Genomic DNA, 18747 nt, shown 5'->3' on the forward strand with positions numbered 1-18747 from the left:
CAAAAGAGAGAGAGAGAGAGAGAGAGAGAGAGAGAGAGAGAGAGCAACAAAGTAAGAAATTAACAGTCACATAACAACTCATCCAAGAATATTGATTCTGTTCTGGAAAACCTAAGCTTATTGATCTGCACACTCATTACTTGAAGGCATAATACTATAATGCAAAATAAGAGTACCTCAACAACCACATCTGCAGATGATAATAATACACTAAACATTATCCCACCACCTTCATTGTAGAACTCCAATGATCTGATGCTACTTCGGACATCTCTGTTCCCATAATAAACTACAATGTTGGCAGATGGTGCCAAATGCAAAAACTCAGCTTCCCAGACAGAAAGAGCAGTGGAAGTTGAGATGACCAAAAAAGGCTTCTGTACATCAAGATGCAAGGATAATATAAACAAGATCACCTTCACAGCCTGCTCCTGAAAAAAGAAATATCGCAATTGGTCAATTGATGTTGATGTCATGATCTACATGATGTAATTCTGAGCATTGGAGACCTCAACAACAAAAATAGCATTGAGAACTGTATAAACACATACAGGCACTGCATACAAATGAAGATCTCCAGAAAAAGAATAGATTCAGCCCTAACTGAAAAAGAAGATTAATTAACATATTGCATAAAAATACAATACACTAAAATGTAACCCATCAGTGTTGCATGATATAAAGTTTTAAATTACTGTACTTTGTTTTACTGTTAAATTTTTTAACTACTTAAAATTATTGATAAATTAGGAAGGTCACGTTAAATTCTTGATTGTCCCAAACGCTTAAAATTTTAGGAAATTGAGAATGTGAATTTAATCATTTAACCACTATTCTAGCACCCCTACCCCTACCCCCACCCCCCCAAACACCTCCCCGGCGGCATGTGGACCCAAACTCTTCCTTAGTGAGTAGGGCCCAACACGTGGCATTTGAACTTTTTAAATGGGAGGAATAGCAAAGATAGAGTTCAAACCCAAGACCACCTGCTCTAATATCATGATATATTACCGATTGCGCCGAAAGTTTTAAGTGTTAGGAAATGGTGAATTTAATCACTTGATTATTATTTTAAGAGGTCATCCATTGAGATGCATGCATATCTAAAATATCATCGCTCATCACAATGTATGTTACAAAGATATAAATAGGAGATCAAAATTTATCTTGCTAGGGCTTTGTAAGTAAAATATAATCACCATATATGCACAAATGATCTCACAAACATGTGTGTGTGTGTGTGCATATGTATACTATTAGCATACATTTCCACTAAAGTCATCATAAAGTTTTTTACTCTACAAAAATATCCTAAAATAATTCCATTCATGACAAACAACTATCCTTTTTTGTAATGCGGAAGAGGAGCAGATCCTTCACATTCGGATGCTTCTCCTCTGTTTTCAGGTTGTGACAGGTTTGAAGGTTAATGTCCTAAAAAGCGAGATGGTTCCAATAGGAGAGGTTAATAATGTGCATGCCTTGGCAAAGATTCTGGGTTGTAGGATTGGGACTTTGCCTATGACCTATCTTGGTATGCCGCTAGGGGCTCCTCATAAGTCTCCCTCTATTTGGAATCCTATTTTGGAGAAAATTAAGCGGAAGCTGGCTGGGTGGAAGAAGCTGTATTTGTCGAAAGGTGGAAGACTAACGTTACTTAAGAGTACGCTATCTAGCCTTCCTACTTATTATTTGTCTCTTTTTACCATTCCATCGCATGTGGCGAATAAGATTAAGAAGATGCAAAGGGACTTCTTGTGGGGGGATTCGAAGGCTCACTTGGTGGGGTGGGATAAGGTGTGTGCTCCTAAGGCGAACGGTGGTCTGGGTGTTAGGAAAATAACCACTTTCAATAAAGCCTTACTAGGAAAATGGTTATGGCGGATTGGGGTTGAGGCGACCCGTCTCTGGAGGAGGGTTGTAGTTTCGAAGTTTGGGGAAGAGTGGGGGGGTTGGTCTTCTAAGCTGGGCAGGGGTGCCTATGGGTGTGGTTTATGGAGAAGTATTCGAAAAGGTTGGGAGGTGTTTAGTAAATGCATTCAGTTTGAAGTAGGGGTGGGGGATAGAGTAAAGTTTTGGACAGATAGGTGGTGTGGGGACTTACCACTCCATCGATCCTTCCCATTAGTGTATGGAATTGCTTCTAATAGAGAGGCATCGGTGGCCTTGTCTCTCGAAAGGTTGGGGATGGAGGCTCAGAGAAGCTGGAATGTTCGCTTGTTAAGGGATCCTAATGATTGGGAGATGGGTGAGGTGGATGAATTCCTCCGTACCTTGGGTTCTAATTTGCCTCGTTCTGAGCTTGGAGACCGTATGAGGTGGATGTTGACAAAGAAGGGGGATTTTGATATCTGCTCTTTCTACAACAAGCTTCGTTGTCCTTTGCCTATTATCTTTCCTTGGAAAGGTATTTGGAAGGTTAAGGCTCCTCCGCGCGTCTCTTTCTTTGTTTGGATTGCGAATTGGGAGAAGATTCTTACAGGAGACATTCTGAGGCATAGAGGAGTGGCTTTTGTTGACCGGTGCATTATGTGTCGTAGTAATGGGGAGACGGTGAATCATCTACTTCTTCATTGTGAAAAAGCTTATCTGCTGTGGAGCTTGGTTTTTAGAACTTTTGGGATCTCATGGGTTCTGCCAAGATCGGTTGCAGATACGCTTTTTGGTTGGTGGAATTGGTTTGGAAAGCATTCTTCTAGCATTTGGAATTTAGCTCCTTTGTGCCTTATGTGGTGTATCTGGAGGGAGCGAAATTGGAGAACTTTTGAGGATACGGACAAATCCGATAATCAGTTGCTCGCTTTCTTTAGTAGTTCTCTTTTTGATTGGACTAGGGCTTGGGGAATCGCCTCTAGTGACTCTCTCCCTTTGTTCCTTAATTCTCTGCTCTGTACTTAGTTCTTATGTTGGCTTTTGTTTGTTTTGTTGTTTTTTCTTGTTGTTTGTTTCCTTCTCTGTAATCCTTGCTCTACCTTTTGTTTTTCACGAGGTAGCTCTTTGAATATACATCTTTTTACTTATCAAAAAAAACAAAAACCTGACTATATGCCATCTAATGGTTTGCCAGATGGAGTTCATGGACCATCATAATAATTAGTGGATTCCTGTTTGACATAGTATATCTGGATTTTTTTGCCCTTCGGCCCATTTTTGCAAACATTTTCGTTATGTAGCCTGACAAACATATTTGTTAAGTAGCATCTTGAGTCTTAGAGACTCGAGTTCTAAGAGGTGGCAAAACTAATGTTGACAAAAAATTCATGTGGAACTTGAGTCTCTAGGACTCAATTTCCTTAAAGAAAACCAAGAGAAACTCTGCCTAAAACAAGATAAGTTGCTAATCCTTTCTTCTTCTCTCTAGCTTTCTCTCTAGATCAAGCCCAAATCAGGCCTCCAAGGCCAAAGCTCACTCATTGAGCTTGAGCACAAACACAATGAGCCACCACCAAGGTGGTTCTCTCTCGCTGTCTCGTTCCCTATCTCTCTTGGTCAAAACCCCATATCAAAGCCAATGAACTCCCCCCCCCCCTCTCTCTCTCCGATCTGGTACCTATGGGATTCTAGGCGGCAAGTGGGTAGCGGATTTATGAGGAGGAGGCTACAAGGTTCACTGATCAGGGATGGTGAAGGTTCTATTCATGGCGGCGGTGGGAATCCAGGTGGTGACACGAGTTTTTTGTTGGGTTTGCAGGTGAGATGTGAAAGTGGTTTGTGTTTACGTGAATTTTCGTCCACATCAATTTTGCCACCTCTTAGAACTCAAGTCTCAGAGACTCAAGTTCCTTCAGTGAACTCAAGTAGACTTAAGATGCTACTTAACTAATATGTTTGCCTGTTGGGCTGCATAACGAAATTGTTCAAGATGCTACTTAACTAATACGTTTGCCTCTTGGGCTGCAGAACGAAATTGTTAGCAAAAACTGACCAAAGGGAAAAAACAAATCCTAGTATATCTTGTTATTGGGTTGCTATCCTTTTAGAGAATTATAAGATGTACTTTTGACTCTCCATTGCGGCAAGTGGGTAGCGGATTTATGAGGAGGAGGCTACAAGGTTCACTGATCAGGGATGGTGAAGGTTCTATTCATGGCGGCGGTGGGAATCCAGGTGGTGACACGAGTTTTTTGTTGGGTTTGCAAGTGAGATGTGAAAGTGGTTTGTGTTTACGTGAATTTTCGTCCACATCAATTTTGCCACCTCTTAGAACTCAAGTCTCAGAGACTCAAGTTCCTTCAGTGAACTCAAGTAGACTTAAGATGCTACTTAACTAATATGTTTGCCTGTTGGGCTGCATAACGAAATTGTTCAAGATGCTACTTAACTAATACGTTTGCCTCTTGGGCTGCAGAACGAAATTGTTAGCAAAAACTGACCAAAGGGAAAAAACAAATCCTAGTATATCTTGTTATTGGGTTGCTATCCTTTTAGAGAATTATAAGATGTACTTTTGACTCTCCATTTGACATTATACAATCTAACGGAGATTACATAAATCGCCATAGAACTATATTACTAGCATCCATAAATGGTAAATAACTAAAGAGAACAGGGATGAGAAACCAATTAACAGTCTAAAACTATGTATCAAACAGCAGCCCTTGACACATACAAATCAGTAAGGAAAATTAACAAGGAACTGGATATAAGAAGTATTTACCTGCTCTGCATGGTCGTCTACAACAATGGCATTCTGACCTTTATGCCAATGCTCACGAAGCTTGTTCACAAAACTTAGATGACGGTTATATTCTCCAGGTGAACCTCCAAATGATAACTTTGACAATTCACGTATGGTACTTTTCTCTTCCTGCAGTATCAGCAAATTGTTTATAACAAAGTAATGAAGCATAAACAATAATGTATAATCTGCACGTAAAGAACTATACAAACATTCACCAGTTTGAAGTAAAGCTTTCCATCTCATACATGAGTCATATTTTCATACTAGCATTGAACATAAAATAAAATGTTCATCAAGTTCTGGCATGATGTGGGTGATGGTACTAGATTCAAGTTCTAACATGATGTGTAGCATGGAGATTATCCTCTTAAGGAGGCTTTTCCAAAGTTTTACTGTATTATTCGGGCTACGGAGGCTTCGGTAGCAAAGATTGTGTTTCTCTAATGGGAGACCTTATTGGGATATACAGTTCTCTTGTCCAATGCATGATTGGGAATTAGAATCTTTGGCTTCGTTTATGGAAATGATTTATTCCAGGGAGGTGCAGGGTAATGGTTGTGATAAAATTTGTTGGAAGCCGGCTAAGAGTAGAGGTTTTGAGGTTTGCAGATATTATCACTCTTTATCCCCTACTTCTGTAAAGTCACTCCCTTGGAAAATGGTGTGGCAAGCAAAGGTCCCTCCTAGGGTGGCATTCTTTTCATGGTCTGCTGCTTTGGGTAAGATCCTTTCTATAGATAATCCCTGGAAGAGGACACGATAATAGATTGGCGTTGTATGTGCAAGCAATGTGGAGAATCAATGGATCGTCTCCTTCTTCATTTCCCTAGAGCATATGAGTTGTAGACAATGGTGTTTAGCTTGTTTAGAATCCATTGAGTTATGCTTAAGATGTTTGAATCATAGCAGGGCAGGTTTAGCCAACATCATAATATAGCTTTGTGGAGGTTTGTGTTACATTGCATAATGTGGTGTATATGGAGGGAACCGAATGTTTGAAGCTTTGAGGGATGTGAACATTCTATTCTTGAGATTAAGTCTTTCTTCTTTCATACTTTACTTGAGTGGAGTTCAGCTTTACCAACATTTTCTTGTTTTTCTATTTCTGAGTTGTTGGATCATTGTATATTGGGTCCTTGACTGTATTGTTCCCATAGTAAATTTCTAGTGTACTTGGGTTTATTTTGTTTTCAATAAAATTTTCGTTACTTTTTTTGTTTTCAATAAAATTTTCGTTACTTATCCAAAAAAAATATTCATACTCAACAAGAACTGCAGAAAGTAGAAAATGCAACACTGTGAAATGCCTAAGAAGAAAGAAAGTAGAGAAGTGGCTCAAACTGAAGCCATGTCGAAAAGGGCATTCATTTCCCTTTCCCTCATTACTGTATTGAGCTTCTTATTACTACCTATCACTTTATTGGCATTTCGGGAAAATTCATACAAAACTTCAGGGGTAGTTTGAATCTTGTTTTAGATCTTTTAGAAGATTTCAAGTTATTTCCAAACTTATTGCAGTTCAGCTTTACTTTTTCCCTTAGCCAGGCCTTTTGGGCAGTTCAGCCGTTTTGCTGTTTTCTTTGTTTTATTTGACTATAGTACTGGCAGTGTTTTACCAGCCGGCAACTTCCCTTCTTTGTTTCTGTAGTGGTGGGGGTATGCCCTAAATCTTGTAGTTTTCTCTTCTACTTCAATACTCAACTTAAAAATAATGTGTAATTGAATTTAGGCTAGAGACACACCACAAACAAATTCAGCAGCTACTAGAAGTCTGACAATTCATTATAACTACTTAATCACTGACTGATGACTGTTTTTTCTAATCATCTATAGAATGATTTCCCTAGTAATTACCTGTGTACCGGGTCAATGCTGGAATACGAATAACTAACAATAGGAAAAAGTACTAGTTGTGTTACTGTAGTACTTTAAAGTTGAGCTACAGGCTGCTTCATTTTTTAATCAGCCACAAATCTGATTTCCTAAAGATTTATAAAAATTATTTCCTTCAACCAACTGAATCACATCTGATTCAATGTGAAAATATGAAGTCGTTAAAAGCAAGTCCAAACAATTTCTTTTGAACACCCTATGATGCAAAATAGACTCTCAGGTTTGGCAATATATCTCTAGGCATACAATAAGCACACTTTTGGAAAGATTAATGGTCCAAATTTTAATTGAATTCTTTGTTAACAAAGTTTCTCTCCAAACTAGTTTGAAGAGAAACTCTTCAAACTTCTCATATATCTTTTTTCTTTTTCTTTTTTTTTGTGAATTTTGAAAATTTAACCGCCGAGCTTCATGTTCCTTATATTCTTAACATGCATATCAAATTTCATTCAAATCAAATGTTATTTACTATTCGATTAATAAATTTATTTTTTATACACAATTTTATATCACAAAAATTTGAAATTTTAATATTTGTCTGATGACATAGTAATTGATTTTTTATTTTCTTTAAATTTTGCAAGCATGAAGGATATAATAAGAACATACAATCCAACAGTTAGATTTTCAAAATTCACACTCAATATAAAAGATAAATGACGAGTTTGAAGGGTTCCTCTCCAAATTGGAGAGAAACTTTGCTCATTCTTTGTTGGCACATCACATACTTTATCTAGTGAAACTTCTGCATATTGACAAGAAACATGAAGGTTGAAAAAGCAAATTGTTGTCCTCCGGATGTCAACTAATGCTTATTAAACATGTTTTGAGTGTTCCAATGCACATGTTAAAATTTGGATAGATGGAGAGGGGTCATCATCCATAAATAAAGAATTAGTGTGGTATATTCATTTTCATATCATAACATATGAACAGTAAGAGACAGCATTGAAAAAAATCCTATGCAAAAATGAAACTTACACATTAAATTGAATATAAAAATAAAACACATACGCATTAATTTTAAGTCCTAGGGTTACCGGAAAACATGGATATAATGGCCATGGAAATGAATCCTAAATTAAGGTTATAATCTAAAAAGATGTATGAAAGAGAAAAATGTAATTAGAGATAACCATAGATAATAGATTGTATATTTATCTGCATTATCAGAGGCACCTCATCTGCTTTATATGCACTTGACAGACTTTCTGACTTCTTATGACGGCTTTCATAATCGCTTATGAGCTGCGAAGATTCAGATGACATGAAAAATGAAGCATTGTCCAACTCCCATGTAGCATGTTCATAACCAAGACCAGTCCATTTCACAAGCCATTCATAACGGCAATCTGAATTGTTGTCATAGTCTCCATCACAAGATTCATCAGATTGTTTTGGAAATAATAGCATTCTTTTCTGTAGCAAACGATGAGGCACAGTCCACTCCGATTTCCACCTTGTTACCCGGAAGATCTGAAATATGTATAAAATTTAAAATCACAGAAATCACCAATCATGATAGCATTATATTCCTTTCCACAGGAAAATAAAGAGTTACTAAACCTGGTTTTTTATATTAAATTTTGCAAGAAGTTTGGGAGCTTCAGTAAGCAACTGTGTTCCTGGAATCCAACGGTTGTGAACATGAGAAAGACCACGGTATTTGACAAAATACTGCTTCTGCCTCTGCAACACTAGCACCATGGGACCAACTCATTATTACCAAAAAACACCCAGTTACCCGTACTATGTACAAAGAACTGATTAAGTGCTTCAAAAGGAGTGATTAAAAAATTTTAAACAAATACCATGAGTATTTTGCAGCATACCTTCATGATCCGAAGCCACCTCTCTGGCATCCCAGATGGACTCAACCTCTTCAGAGACAGAATGCACTCCCATTTCCATCTTCTTTTTAACACACCAAATACAATGCCATACTCCAGGAGGGACATAATTCAGAGGAGGATTGAGACAAGAGAGGTGGTACCTCCTTTTGCACCCTTTTCCATCGCAGCTTCTGCTATTGTAGCGAAAAAAATAGGCAAAGTTTAAATATAAAGATACAAGTGGCTAGCATAAAGTGATATAGATGAAAGCAACTTGCAGATCTCTTTTTAAAATTATTTTACAGATTCTATCAACTTATGCTCAGCATATTCCAAATTGTTGACTTCAAAAACTGGACTGAAAATTCTTAGTCATTATCATGTATAAAATTAAATTAAATTAAATTAGCAGAAACTTTGCAACAAGGACCTCTAAACATCACAGAGATATTATCAGGTGGAAAAAAAAATCAATTTCTCAATTGCAAGATACAATAATATAAATATGGCAATCTATAGTGGGCATGTTACCGTTGTTAGAATTATGGTTAAAGGATTACATTCGCCATTTACTAACTGCTTAAGTTTTTAGGACAATCGATAATATATCATGATATCAAAACAAGAGGTCTTGAGTGCAAATCTTGCCTCCCATCTACCTTAAAAGGTTAAATATCTCACGTTTTGGGTCGCAATTATAAAGGGAGAATTTGGGACCACACGTGAGGGGGAGTGTTACAAAATGGTTCAACGATTAACTTCCTTGTTTCCTAACAACTTAAGCTTTTGAAACAATCGGTAATTTATTAACAGTGCAAAGAGAGTATATTACATTTTTTCTCTTCTTAATAAACAAATTTCAAGCATACAAAACCAGACAGCATAATATATTTTAGTTCCAAGATACCAGAAAATACAGAATAATATATTTTAAACAATACGTCTATATCCAAACTCCAAAGCCACTCCTCCCAGGACCCCAGTTAAGCAGCTCCAATCCTATGTAAGAGTAGATGCATTACATATAAGATTTCAAAAGTCTAACATAGAAATAGATTTGTTCATGGAAGGAGCATGTAGGTAAACACAATTGGAGGAGAAAATTAATAACAAGGTCAAGAGGTCACAACATGCCAGTTGCAATTTTATATAAGATACTCAGAGATAAATATAAAAAACCAATAAAAATCATGTAACTCACAGGAGCTTTCCTCCACGCATGCAGATAACACATCTCATGTCTTCACCATCAGTTTTGCCTTCTAAACGGGATTTTAAGCCCTGCAAAATTCAGGACATTCTTCATTAAGTTCCATGCTAAGCTAGCCATGAATTCCCTTCCATCCTAGCATGCATGAAGTATAAGAAAAAATGTGAAAGATGTTTCAAACTAACTTATTCCCAATAAATTCAAAAGGGGGGAGAGGGGGAAGGGTGGGGGGGAAGCTTAAAGATTCTTATTTGATAATATAATTGGCACATGCGTATTCCATAATAGATAATCATGCTGTCTTCCAGTTGAAGAGCTAGAATAGTGAAACAGTCTAGAATTATCATTCTCAAGATCTAGCACGTGTCTTTGTATTTATAAGATCAAAATTCCAATGATCATTTGAATCATCCAAACATTAAAGTGCACCAAACCTCTCTTCTTCTTCTTCTTTTTTGTCAAAAAGAAATACATACTTGTGAAACTGATGCATCATAAGTTCAAAAGAAATTGGAAGAGGCAAATAGAACAGAGATAAAGAAAATATAGACAAGAAACCTAGGAATGAAAACCAAGTGAGAAAACCTAAGAATCAACACCGAGTGAGAAAACCACGAATTGGAGCCCAGCTATTGGAAAATTTCAACAACAAAAAAATTTATTCGTCAATCAAGAAGTGACACCTAAGAAGAGAATGTAGGACACCAAACAAGAACAACAGTAAAGGTGATGAAGAATCTGCATATGTCATAACTATAGATGAAATTGAAGATGTCTCAATTCTGAGTGTTGACAGTCCTGTAGAATAATGGGTTCTAAACTCAGGGGCATCCTTTTACTGAAACCAAAAATGGGAAGTCATGTAGGGTAGCTTGATGAAGCAGGGCATGTAATACATTGTGGGTGGTAAATGGAAAAGCACCAAATCTATGGTTGTGGCCTGTGGAAAGGACACTCTTAACACGACGATGACCAAACAAAAGAATGTTGTTACAGCTACTTAGACTCAATACTATCACACCGTAGGATTGGTCATATGAGTAAAAATAAGGGATGAAGATACAATTGTTGAAGGGAAAGCTATCAAGTATAGAATCTATAAATTTGGCTTTGTGTAAAAGCTGTATCTTCAGGAAACAGAAAAGGGTCAGCTTTTCAAAAGTTGCAAAACAACCAAAGTAGAAAGATCAGAATTGCTTAATGGATATGTGTAAGGGCCTGCTCCAGTCTCATCTCTTAGAGACATTGCATTATATCACCTTTATTAATGACTCGACAAGAAAGGCACAGGTTTATATCTAGAAATACAAATCTGATTTCTCTGATACATTCAAGAAGTGGAAAGCCATGGTAGAGAATGAGATATGTTTAAAAATAAAATGATTGAGATGAGATAATGGAGGGGAGTATGATAATAAGGAGTTGAAAGAATTTGGTGCTATTAAAGGGATCATAATGGAGAAGGTTGTTCCAAAGACACAGCAGAAAAAAGGCATTGTATAATGCATGAATAAAACACTTAATGAACGTGCCAGACGCATGGAAATACACACTAGTTTTTCCCAGATGTTTTGGGTTAATTCAATTAACGCAATAAACCTGACTGCATACTTAATTATTTAACTGTGGTCCTGTTTCTCTAGATGCACAACTACCAGAGGTGGCTTGGAGTGTAAAGAGGCAAAGGTTTCATAGTTGAAAGTGTTTGGTTGTGTTTCACATGAGCATATGGATTCTGAAGCAAGAAGTAAAGCTGATTTGAAGTTCAAGAAATGTACTTTAATTAGGTATGGCATTGATGAGTTTGGTTATTGATTTTAGGATGATCAAAATGTGAAAATAATTAGAAGGAATGTCATACTTAATGAAGATATGATGTAAAAGGACAAGCCAGTTTCAGAGTCAAAAAATGGAGTCACTTTTGTTTTTAAAAAATGATGAGTAATGTTGAGTTAGAAGATATTTCTAGAAGTTATGTGAAATTCAGAGTTCAAAATAGTCCAAAGATAGTAGCTCCACAACAGTATTCTCCCTTTCTATGCAATTGGCTATTGTCTGATGGTAGTGCACATGAGTATTATGATAAAACATTGCAGGATAAAAATTCATCCAAGTGGGAGTCAACTATGCAGAATGAGATGAACTCACTTAAGTCAAATTAGACATGGGAGTTGACTGAGCTACCACTGGGGAAGAAAGCTTTACATAATAAGTGGGTTTATAGAATCAAAGAACTTGATGACAGTAAACACTCTGAAGCCACATTAGTTGTTTGAGGGATTTCAACAAAAGATGTTGATACAATGATCTTCTCTCCAATTGTAAAGTTAACAACAATCAAATTTGTGTTGGGAATTGTGGCTAATAAGGATTTATATTTTTCAGGATCACCAGACAAATCGGATGATTGGTATGGGGCACGAGGTTGACAGTCTCTACCATCTGGCTTCAGCTCCCACCTCAACCCTTCAATCTTCCCTTTCTCCCTTGTAGTAGCACTCTCCACTTGGCCATCCACCTATTCACATTGAAGTGTCAAGTAAGGATCATGACCACATTTCTTCTTTCTTGTGAAACTTGTCAATTTAGTAAACATCATCATGTTTGTTTCCCTCTAGTTTCGTCAATCGTGCTTAAAACCCCATTGAGTTAGTACATCCAAATGTATGGGGTCATTTTCAAACTGTGTCAAATAAGTTTCAATAATTTATTAACTTTGTTGATGACTACTCTTGAATGACTTCGTTGTTTTTAATGAAAATCATTCTTAGCTGATGTCCATTCTTCAGCCTTTTGGCAAAGAAGTACAAATCCAATTTGGACATAAAATTTGAATAATGCACTTCAACAATGCCAAAGAATGTCTCTAAAACATTTATATGATGAAGGCATTGTCCCAAAAATGGGGTCACGAAGAGCAAGAATAGAAATGATGTTGAATGCGCTCTCTTGTCTCATATGCATGCACCTAAACACTTCTGGAGTGACATGCTTCTAACTGCATGCTACCTCATTAACAGGAGCATTCCATTATTCTTGATCGCACGGCTACTCTATAGTCTTATACCGCTACTTTGGCAGTGCTGATGTAACCTTGAGTTCATATTTCTGACCTAGTTCACCAGAGGAATATCAGTTTGAGTTGTTTATCCCTTTCAGCTCTGACTTCACTATTTTCCTCATCTATTTCTATTCCTTCTCCTGCACCAGTGCTTCCAAAGAATCCCCTGCCACTGACCTCCACTCCAAAGGCTCCAGCCCTATTGCAAGTCCATACCAGACATCCACAACCAGCAGCTTCAGTACCCCTTCATCATACTCATAGTCTACTGATTAGCCATGCACTCCCAAATCATACTCCCTTCCTATTGCTCACCGAAAAGGTACACATTCCTGTGTTACTAAACATCCCATTAGTAATTTTGTTTCTTGCCAGATGTTGTCTCCTTCTTTCTCCCATTTTATTTCCTCCTTTTCAGGTGTTTCCATTCTTATAACTGTTCAAGATGAGCTCTCTGACCCAACAGGCCATGGAATTGGAAATGGCCACTACACACCAGAATGACATTTGGCATCTTGCTCCTTTACTGCAGGGCAAACATGCTGTTGGATGTAAATGGGTATAAACCATTAAATTTCATCCTAACAGGTATGATGATGCCTCAAAGTTATATTAATTGCCAATGGCCATACCAAGACATATGATACTCATAATGATAAGACTTCCCATTGCCCAGATTTTTTATACATCTATTAGAACTAGATAAATAGATAGTAAATGAGGGGGAAAAAACATATTTATAGCTCCTCCTATTTAATCTTCCTCCTTTCCAAGATTTCTTATCTCTCTCTCTTTCAAAACCATATTTTTAGCCCCTCCTTTTTAATCTTCCTCATTGAATTCTTCCTATATACTTCAACACAAAGCATATGAGAATGTATACAAATTATAGAATTGCAAACTAACGTCCACACATTATAAAGTCCTACAAATAGAAGTGACTAGCAAAAGGAAAGAGAAGTAAAATAAAGGCAGAAAAAATAAATGAACATACTGGAAGAGAGACGTTATGCAAGTCATGGCTTGGTTCTGTATTACAAACACACTGTTGTTTAGAATCTAAATCTACCCTGAAAAGATAAATAGAAAATTAATAATTGTCAGTATTCTCCATAAACTATTAGATATTAATGCTTTATCTTTCAATCCATAAAGTATTTAGTCTACTGTCTATAGATGCATGCAGAAAATTGAGAAAAAAATGTAACAAGGAACTACGGATGTCATCCAATATAATCATATATCATTCACAGCAACAATCTAGATGGGTGATTTTGTCGAAGTTAAATATACATGGTGTTGATGAATGCTAAATGGATGAATAAGACTTGTGTCAACGTTGAATAGAAATTTGTAGAGACTGAATGTGCTGGAATCATATATCCTATAGACTTATGTCAGACAGATTACAGTTGCTGTTGTTGTAAAGTTTGCAACTCTTTTCTAAATAACGTTTTCTGTATTATATGCAAATTAACACTCAATAAACAAGCATTAGGCATGTTTGAACATTTCTGCAAATGAGATACTGAAAGGGCATCTGTCAGATGAACAGTGATGACTATTTAAATATAGATATATGCATGCAAGCATACATACAAGTATCCATATACATTATACATAAATGGATACACATCAATATAGAAGGATATACCTAGACATATATAGACATGGATTAAAGATATATTGTTGCATCCTCACCATGTCCATTTTTATGAATTTCTTGAATATGTCAATGGCTATGTTTCTGTCACATCAAGTGCATGTTTCATATTAAATTATTACAATATGTGTTAGAATAATGGTTATATGATTAAATTGATCCTTTCGAACCTTGACTCCACTCTACCTCTCATTTAAAAACTTCAAATCTAACATGTTGAGTTCCACTTTTTAAGAGGGAATTTGGACACAAACACAAGGGAGTATTAGAATAATAGTTAAATGATTAGATTCATCATTTGCTAACAGCTTACGAGTTAGGGATTAGTGGCAGTATGTTAGTTTGTACCTTAAAGAGCCACACCACATTCCCACCAAAACATTCTCCCCAGTGGTCCCAAAAAAAAATTGCTATTCCACACCGCATCAAATATAAATGATTAGATGCATCAATAATATGTAGAAGTTTGAACCAATATTCAGACAGGTTCCTAGGTTGTATAATTTATCCATATAAATATAGCTGAAACACTAGGCATCACCAATGCCATAAATTAGTTGCCCAAATGAATGACTTATAATGGCTTTCAGTTGCCTATATTCAATTTTTATCTAGTTAAAATTTTGAGCAGCATCAAGCATGGAGACAATAAAGACCTAAACACCATTTGCACAATACTTCCCCATAAAGTGTGCAGGTTAAAAACAGCACATTATTAATTCATGTGGCATAATCTATCCATGTATAGCACATCTTTGTTCTATTTATAATAGGTTTTCCCTCAGTAAGTAATAATACAAAGTTTTCTTTCTTAACTTTTTTCATAACACAACACATCACAGCCTAAAATGGTGCTTTTCACTCTGATCTAGGTAAGAATTTCCTCTGTTTGAACTTCAAACTAGCAGGATTTCGCAAATTGGCTTTAGCTGTCTTAGAGAAAAAGCACCAAAAATAATGGAAAATTAACAATAGAAAAAAGCAGAAGGGATACCTTTGCCTTTTTGAATGGGAAATCTCAGCCACCCCTTCCTCAAATTCCTTGGAAGCATTGGCTCTAGCAGCACAACCACCACCTTGAGACAATTTTTCCCTCTTTCCTAGCATAACCTCTATAAAGTCAAAAGAAAATAAATATCTAAGATGTTTACCAATATACAGAAGTGTGCAGATGTATAATGACCTAATCTTTTTCTTTTCATAAGTTAATGTGTAATGACCTAATTTACAGAATTTAGCCTGCGCCTTTTCAAGAAATCAAATGAAAGAGCTGGAGACCTGGGAATACAGACTACATCACTATCTTCAGTTTCTGATAAGTAACAATGTATTAGAAGCGTTAAAAAAGAAAAGGGGGGCATAACTCCAATACACAGGAAGTATATAGAAGGTACTCCAGATAAGGGAAGAGAAAAACAAATAAATACAAAAGAACAATAAAAGGTAAAGAGAAAAACAAGTCAAACACTTGAGGCATGAATGAAATTCAATAAATATAAATAAAATTAAAAACCCAAATCATCAGAACCTGGAACTCCAACTCTCCAAGGCCAGCTAAAGGCAAGACTCAAGAAAATAAAGTCATAACAAATCTCAATTTGATCCCTCTAAGGACTGCTACTTCTCTTCAAAGCTGTATAGTCCACATAAAATGGCACCAGTTTCCAAACAACATGGCTCTCCTCCCACCAAGTTTCATTACACCAACATGCCAACAAGCCAAGTTGACAAGGGATAACCCATTTGGCATCAAAGAGAGAAAAAAGTAAAAATGTATTTGCACTTTATTTTAGTGATATCACCAAAAGCGACCCTTAGTGTGATGGCAAGAACCTACCACCAAAAGCGACAAGTCGTAGGCTCAAGTCTAGGAATTAACCTCTCTCAAAAGAAAAACTTGGGGGTAAGGTTGCCTACCATGACCCCGCAAGAAGTGGGAGCTTTGTGCACTGGGTATGACATTACTTTAGTGATATCCCTTCCCTCCCCCAGCCCAGTGCATCCAATCCTTTTAACAAAGATAAAAACAAATAATATAATTAAAAGAAATTGGAATGAAATGCAATCTTCACCAACCATCCAACCATCTGAGGGCAGATATACTTTCCTAGCAACCATTTGTAATCTGTACATATAAACGTACATGAAACTTTTAATGTTAAAAAGTACGGCAATACCTGACACATTAGCTTTTCTTATGCGTGATCCGGGCCATTCCCTGCACTTACGGGCATCCATTCCTACCCTCCTAGGACTATTACGCTTAGGCTCAACACTTAGCATTTCAGTTCTGCAAGATTCACTAATATGTAGCTTAAAGTGTTCCTTGCTCCCCTCCAACTTCACCTTCTTCCCACTAGTACCCAATGAGCTAACCTTCTCAGCTTTCTTTGTAACAGAAAGATATGGGATGCACCACTAACCCTCCTTCGTACTTTTTGAAACATTTGACAACCTTCAGTTCTCAACTCTCTTTAATGTCCTTTTAGCTAGAATAGGCTTCCCCTCATCATATTGTTTCATAACCTATCGTACTTGAAGAGCTCAGTTAAGTGAAAGTCTTTACTAGTGTTTTTCTCTTTGAAGTTTGAACTTACTGGAAATATGAATCTGTCATTGCAAATCCAGAATTAGTCAAACAATCAACAATATTACACATCTTATTTGCGTCGAAATTACTGTCATGTCTCATTCCTTAACCAACTCTATCATCATTTTTCATAGTTTCAACCGGGAAAAAAGAGTCACAGTAATATGATTTGTACAGAAGTTTGTACGGAAATATCATTGCCCAAAAATAATCACAAGAGAGTGATGGAAGTTAAAAAATATGCTTCTATTTTTTGTGACAAATGAGATTACATATCTACTTATCCAGCCAAGTGTCAATATATATTCTCCAATATAATCCACAGAAAGATTTTCAAGAAGGGCAAAGTAATCCAGCCATACAGCTGTTCATCAACTATTAGCATTTCGAAGTAACATATATGATCAAGCTGTTCTAGAAGGACAATTATTCAGCCAATGTTTTCTATACTTTGATACAACATCATAAAAGTCCCAACTCTAAAGCTTTTCTTGCTACCGCAGACAAAATACGAAGTTATAAATAACATCTGGATATAACAATTATCCAAACCATAGAAAATAAGGTCTGCAACATGAACAAGCCAGCCAAACAATAAACTAAACCCCTTTTCACAAATGAGCTAAGTAATGGAAAATGCTAAAACTACAACCAATTTTACTATAAAATGTTTACAACGAATGCAACTGGTACCACATCAACAACATAATTAATAAATTTCTTAATTACTTTTGTGGGGCAATATTAAAATTTTACACATCAATTTGTAAAAATAAAATTCGTAGTATCCTAGCAATTTAAAGCAAATTAGGAGTGAGAAAAAAGTCTTTGGCACCTAAAGGCTCTGCACAATGTGAGCAATGTTGTGATTCTTGGACCACAACAATAACCCAGAAATCGCTCCTCCTAATATAACTTTAATCCAGATTGCCTAGTACAGTCCCTACTTGCTACTGAGCACAAAATCAAAAACATTGAGCCATGGTGCAATTAGTCCAACCTTATTTTCATTATTTATTGACCAAACAACAAAACACATTAAAACTTTCCAACAACAACAACGTCATCAGCAAACAAAATAACATCAAAATTTGAAAAGAAAGAGAGGGAAAAATCTACATTTACTTTATACATACATACATACATACATACATAAATACATACACACACATATATTTATTATACTATTAGATTAATTGTATAAAAAGGCAAGAACTTTAAAACCAAGAAAAAAAAAAAAAGGGGGGAACTTTAATTCATAAAGACAGTAAACACGAAATCTTAAACACGTGTGGGTGGTGTATTTGTAAAATAAATTAATGCTTCTTACTTCGTATTAACTTCAAATAACACTTCCTTCTCTGACCAATCAAGGATGTGCTTTCTAAACCCATTTGGGTGCGCGTGTTAAGTTCTAAAAAAAACCCATTTAGTAAGCGTGTGGAACTTCTCAAAACAAAAGCAAAAACCAAGAAAAGTAGTAACAAAACACACATTTGTATACTCACAAAACATGAAAATAAGCACAACAAGCAAGAAGAACAAATTACATAACAAAAAGAACACACGCATACATACATACATACATACATAGAGATTATTTGATTACGCTTTGGAAATCTGAATGAAGAAGACAGGGCAATCGGTGAAAAAGTGATTCTTTCTTTGACTCTGAGTCTTCTTGACTTGGCTGTACAGGCTGCTTCTCCTCCCAAAGGCAAAGGCAAAGGCAAAAGACAGAGACGGACGGAAATGGAATAGCTTGTGAGAAAAGTAAAGCAAAGCAAAGCGCAGAGAGAGTGTGTGTAAATGACAGT

The 18747-nt window shown here is 36.3% G+C and overlaps 1 protein-coding gene across 15 annotated transcripts in view; it reads right to left on the reverse strand.

Moving 5' to 3' along the window:
* Window positions 1-18747, reverse strand: part of LOC112025285 (uncharacterized) — a 32300-nt gene extending 13553 nt beyond the window's left edge. The window contains exons 1-11 of one of the 15 annotated variants that reach the window (XM_065776293.1): window positions 18521-18745; window positions 17766-17880; window positions 16518-16950; window positions 15335-15452; window positions 13672-13747; window positions 9608-9687; window positions 8407-8600; window positions 8141-8271; window positions 7754-8050; window positions 4658-4807; window positions 177-431 (exon numbers count right to left, since the gene is read on the reverse strand). In XM_065776293.1, coding sequence (XP_065632365.1) covers window positions 177-431; window positions 4658-4807; window positions 7754-8050; window positions 8141-8271; window positions 8407-8600; window positions 9608-9687; window positions 13672-13747; window positions 15335-15452; window positions 16518-16623 — 1407 coding nt within the window. In that variant the 5' untranslated portion in view covers window positions 16624-16950; window positions 17766-17880; window positions 18521-18745. Of the gene's footprint in view, window positions 1-176; window positions 432-4657; window positions 4808-7753; window positions 8051-8140; window positions 8272-8406; window positions 8601-9607; window positions 9688-13671; window positions 13748-15334; window positions 15453-15560; window positions 15658-16517; window positions 16951-17765; window positions 17884-18260; window positions 18345-18516 lie in introns of those variants that run through there. The other 14 variants (XM_065776300.1, XM_065776299.1, XM_065776292.1 and 11 more) reach the window with 14 other exon arrangements.

Source organism: Quercus suber, unplaced genomic scaffold (genome assembly GCF_002906115.3).
Source record: "Quercus suber isolate HL8 unplaced genomic scaffold, Cork oak 2.0 scaffold_132, whole genome shotgun sequence".
Classification (NCBI taxonomy): domain Eukaryota; kingdom Viridiplantae; phylum Streptophyta; class Magnoliopsida; order Fagales; family Fagaceae; genus Quercus; species Quercus suber.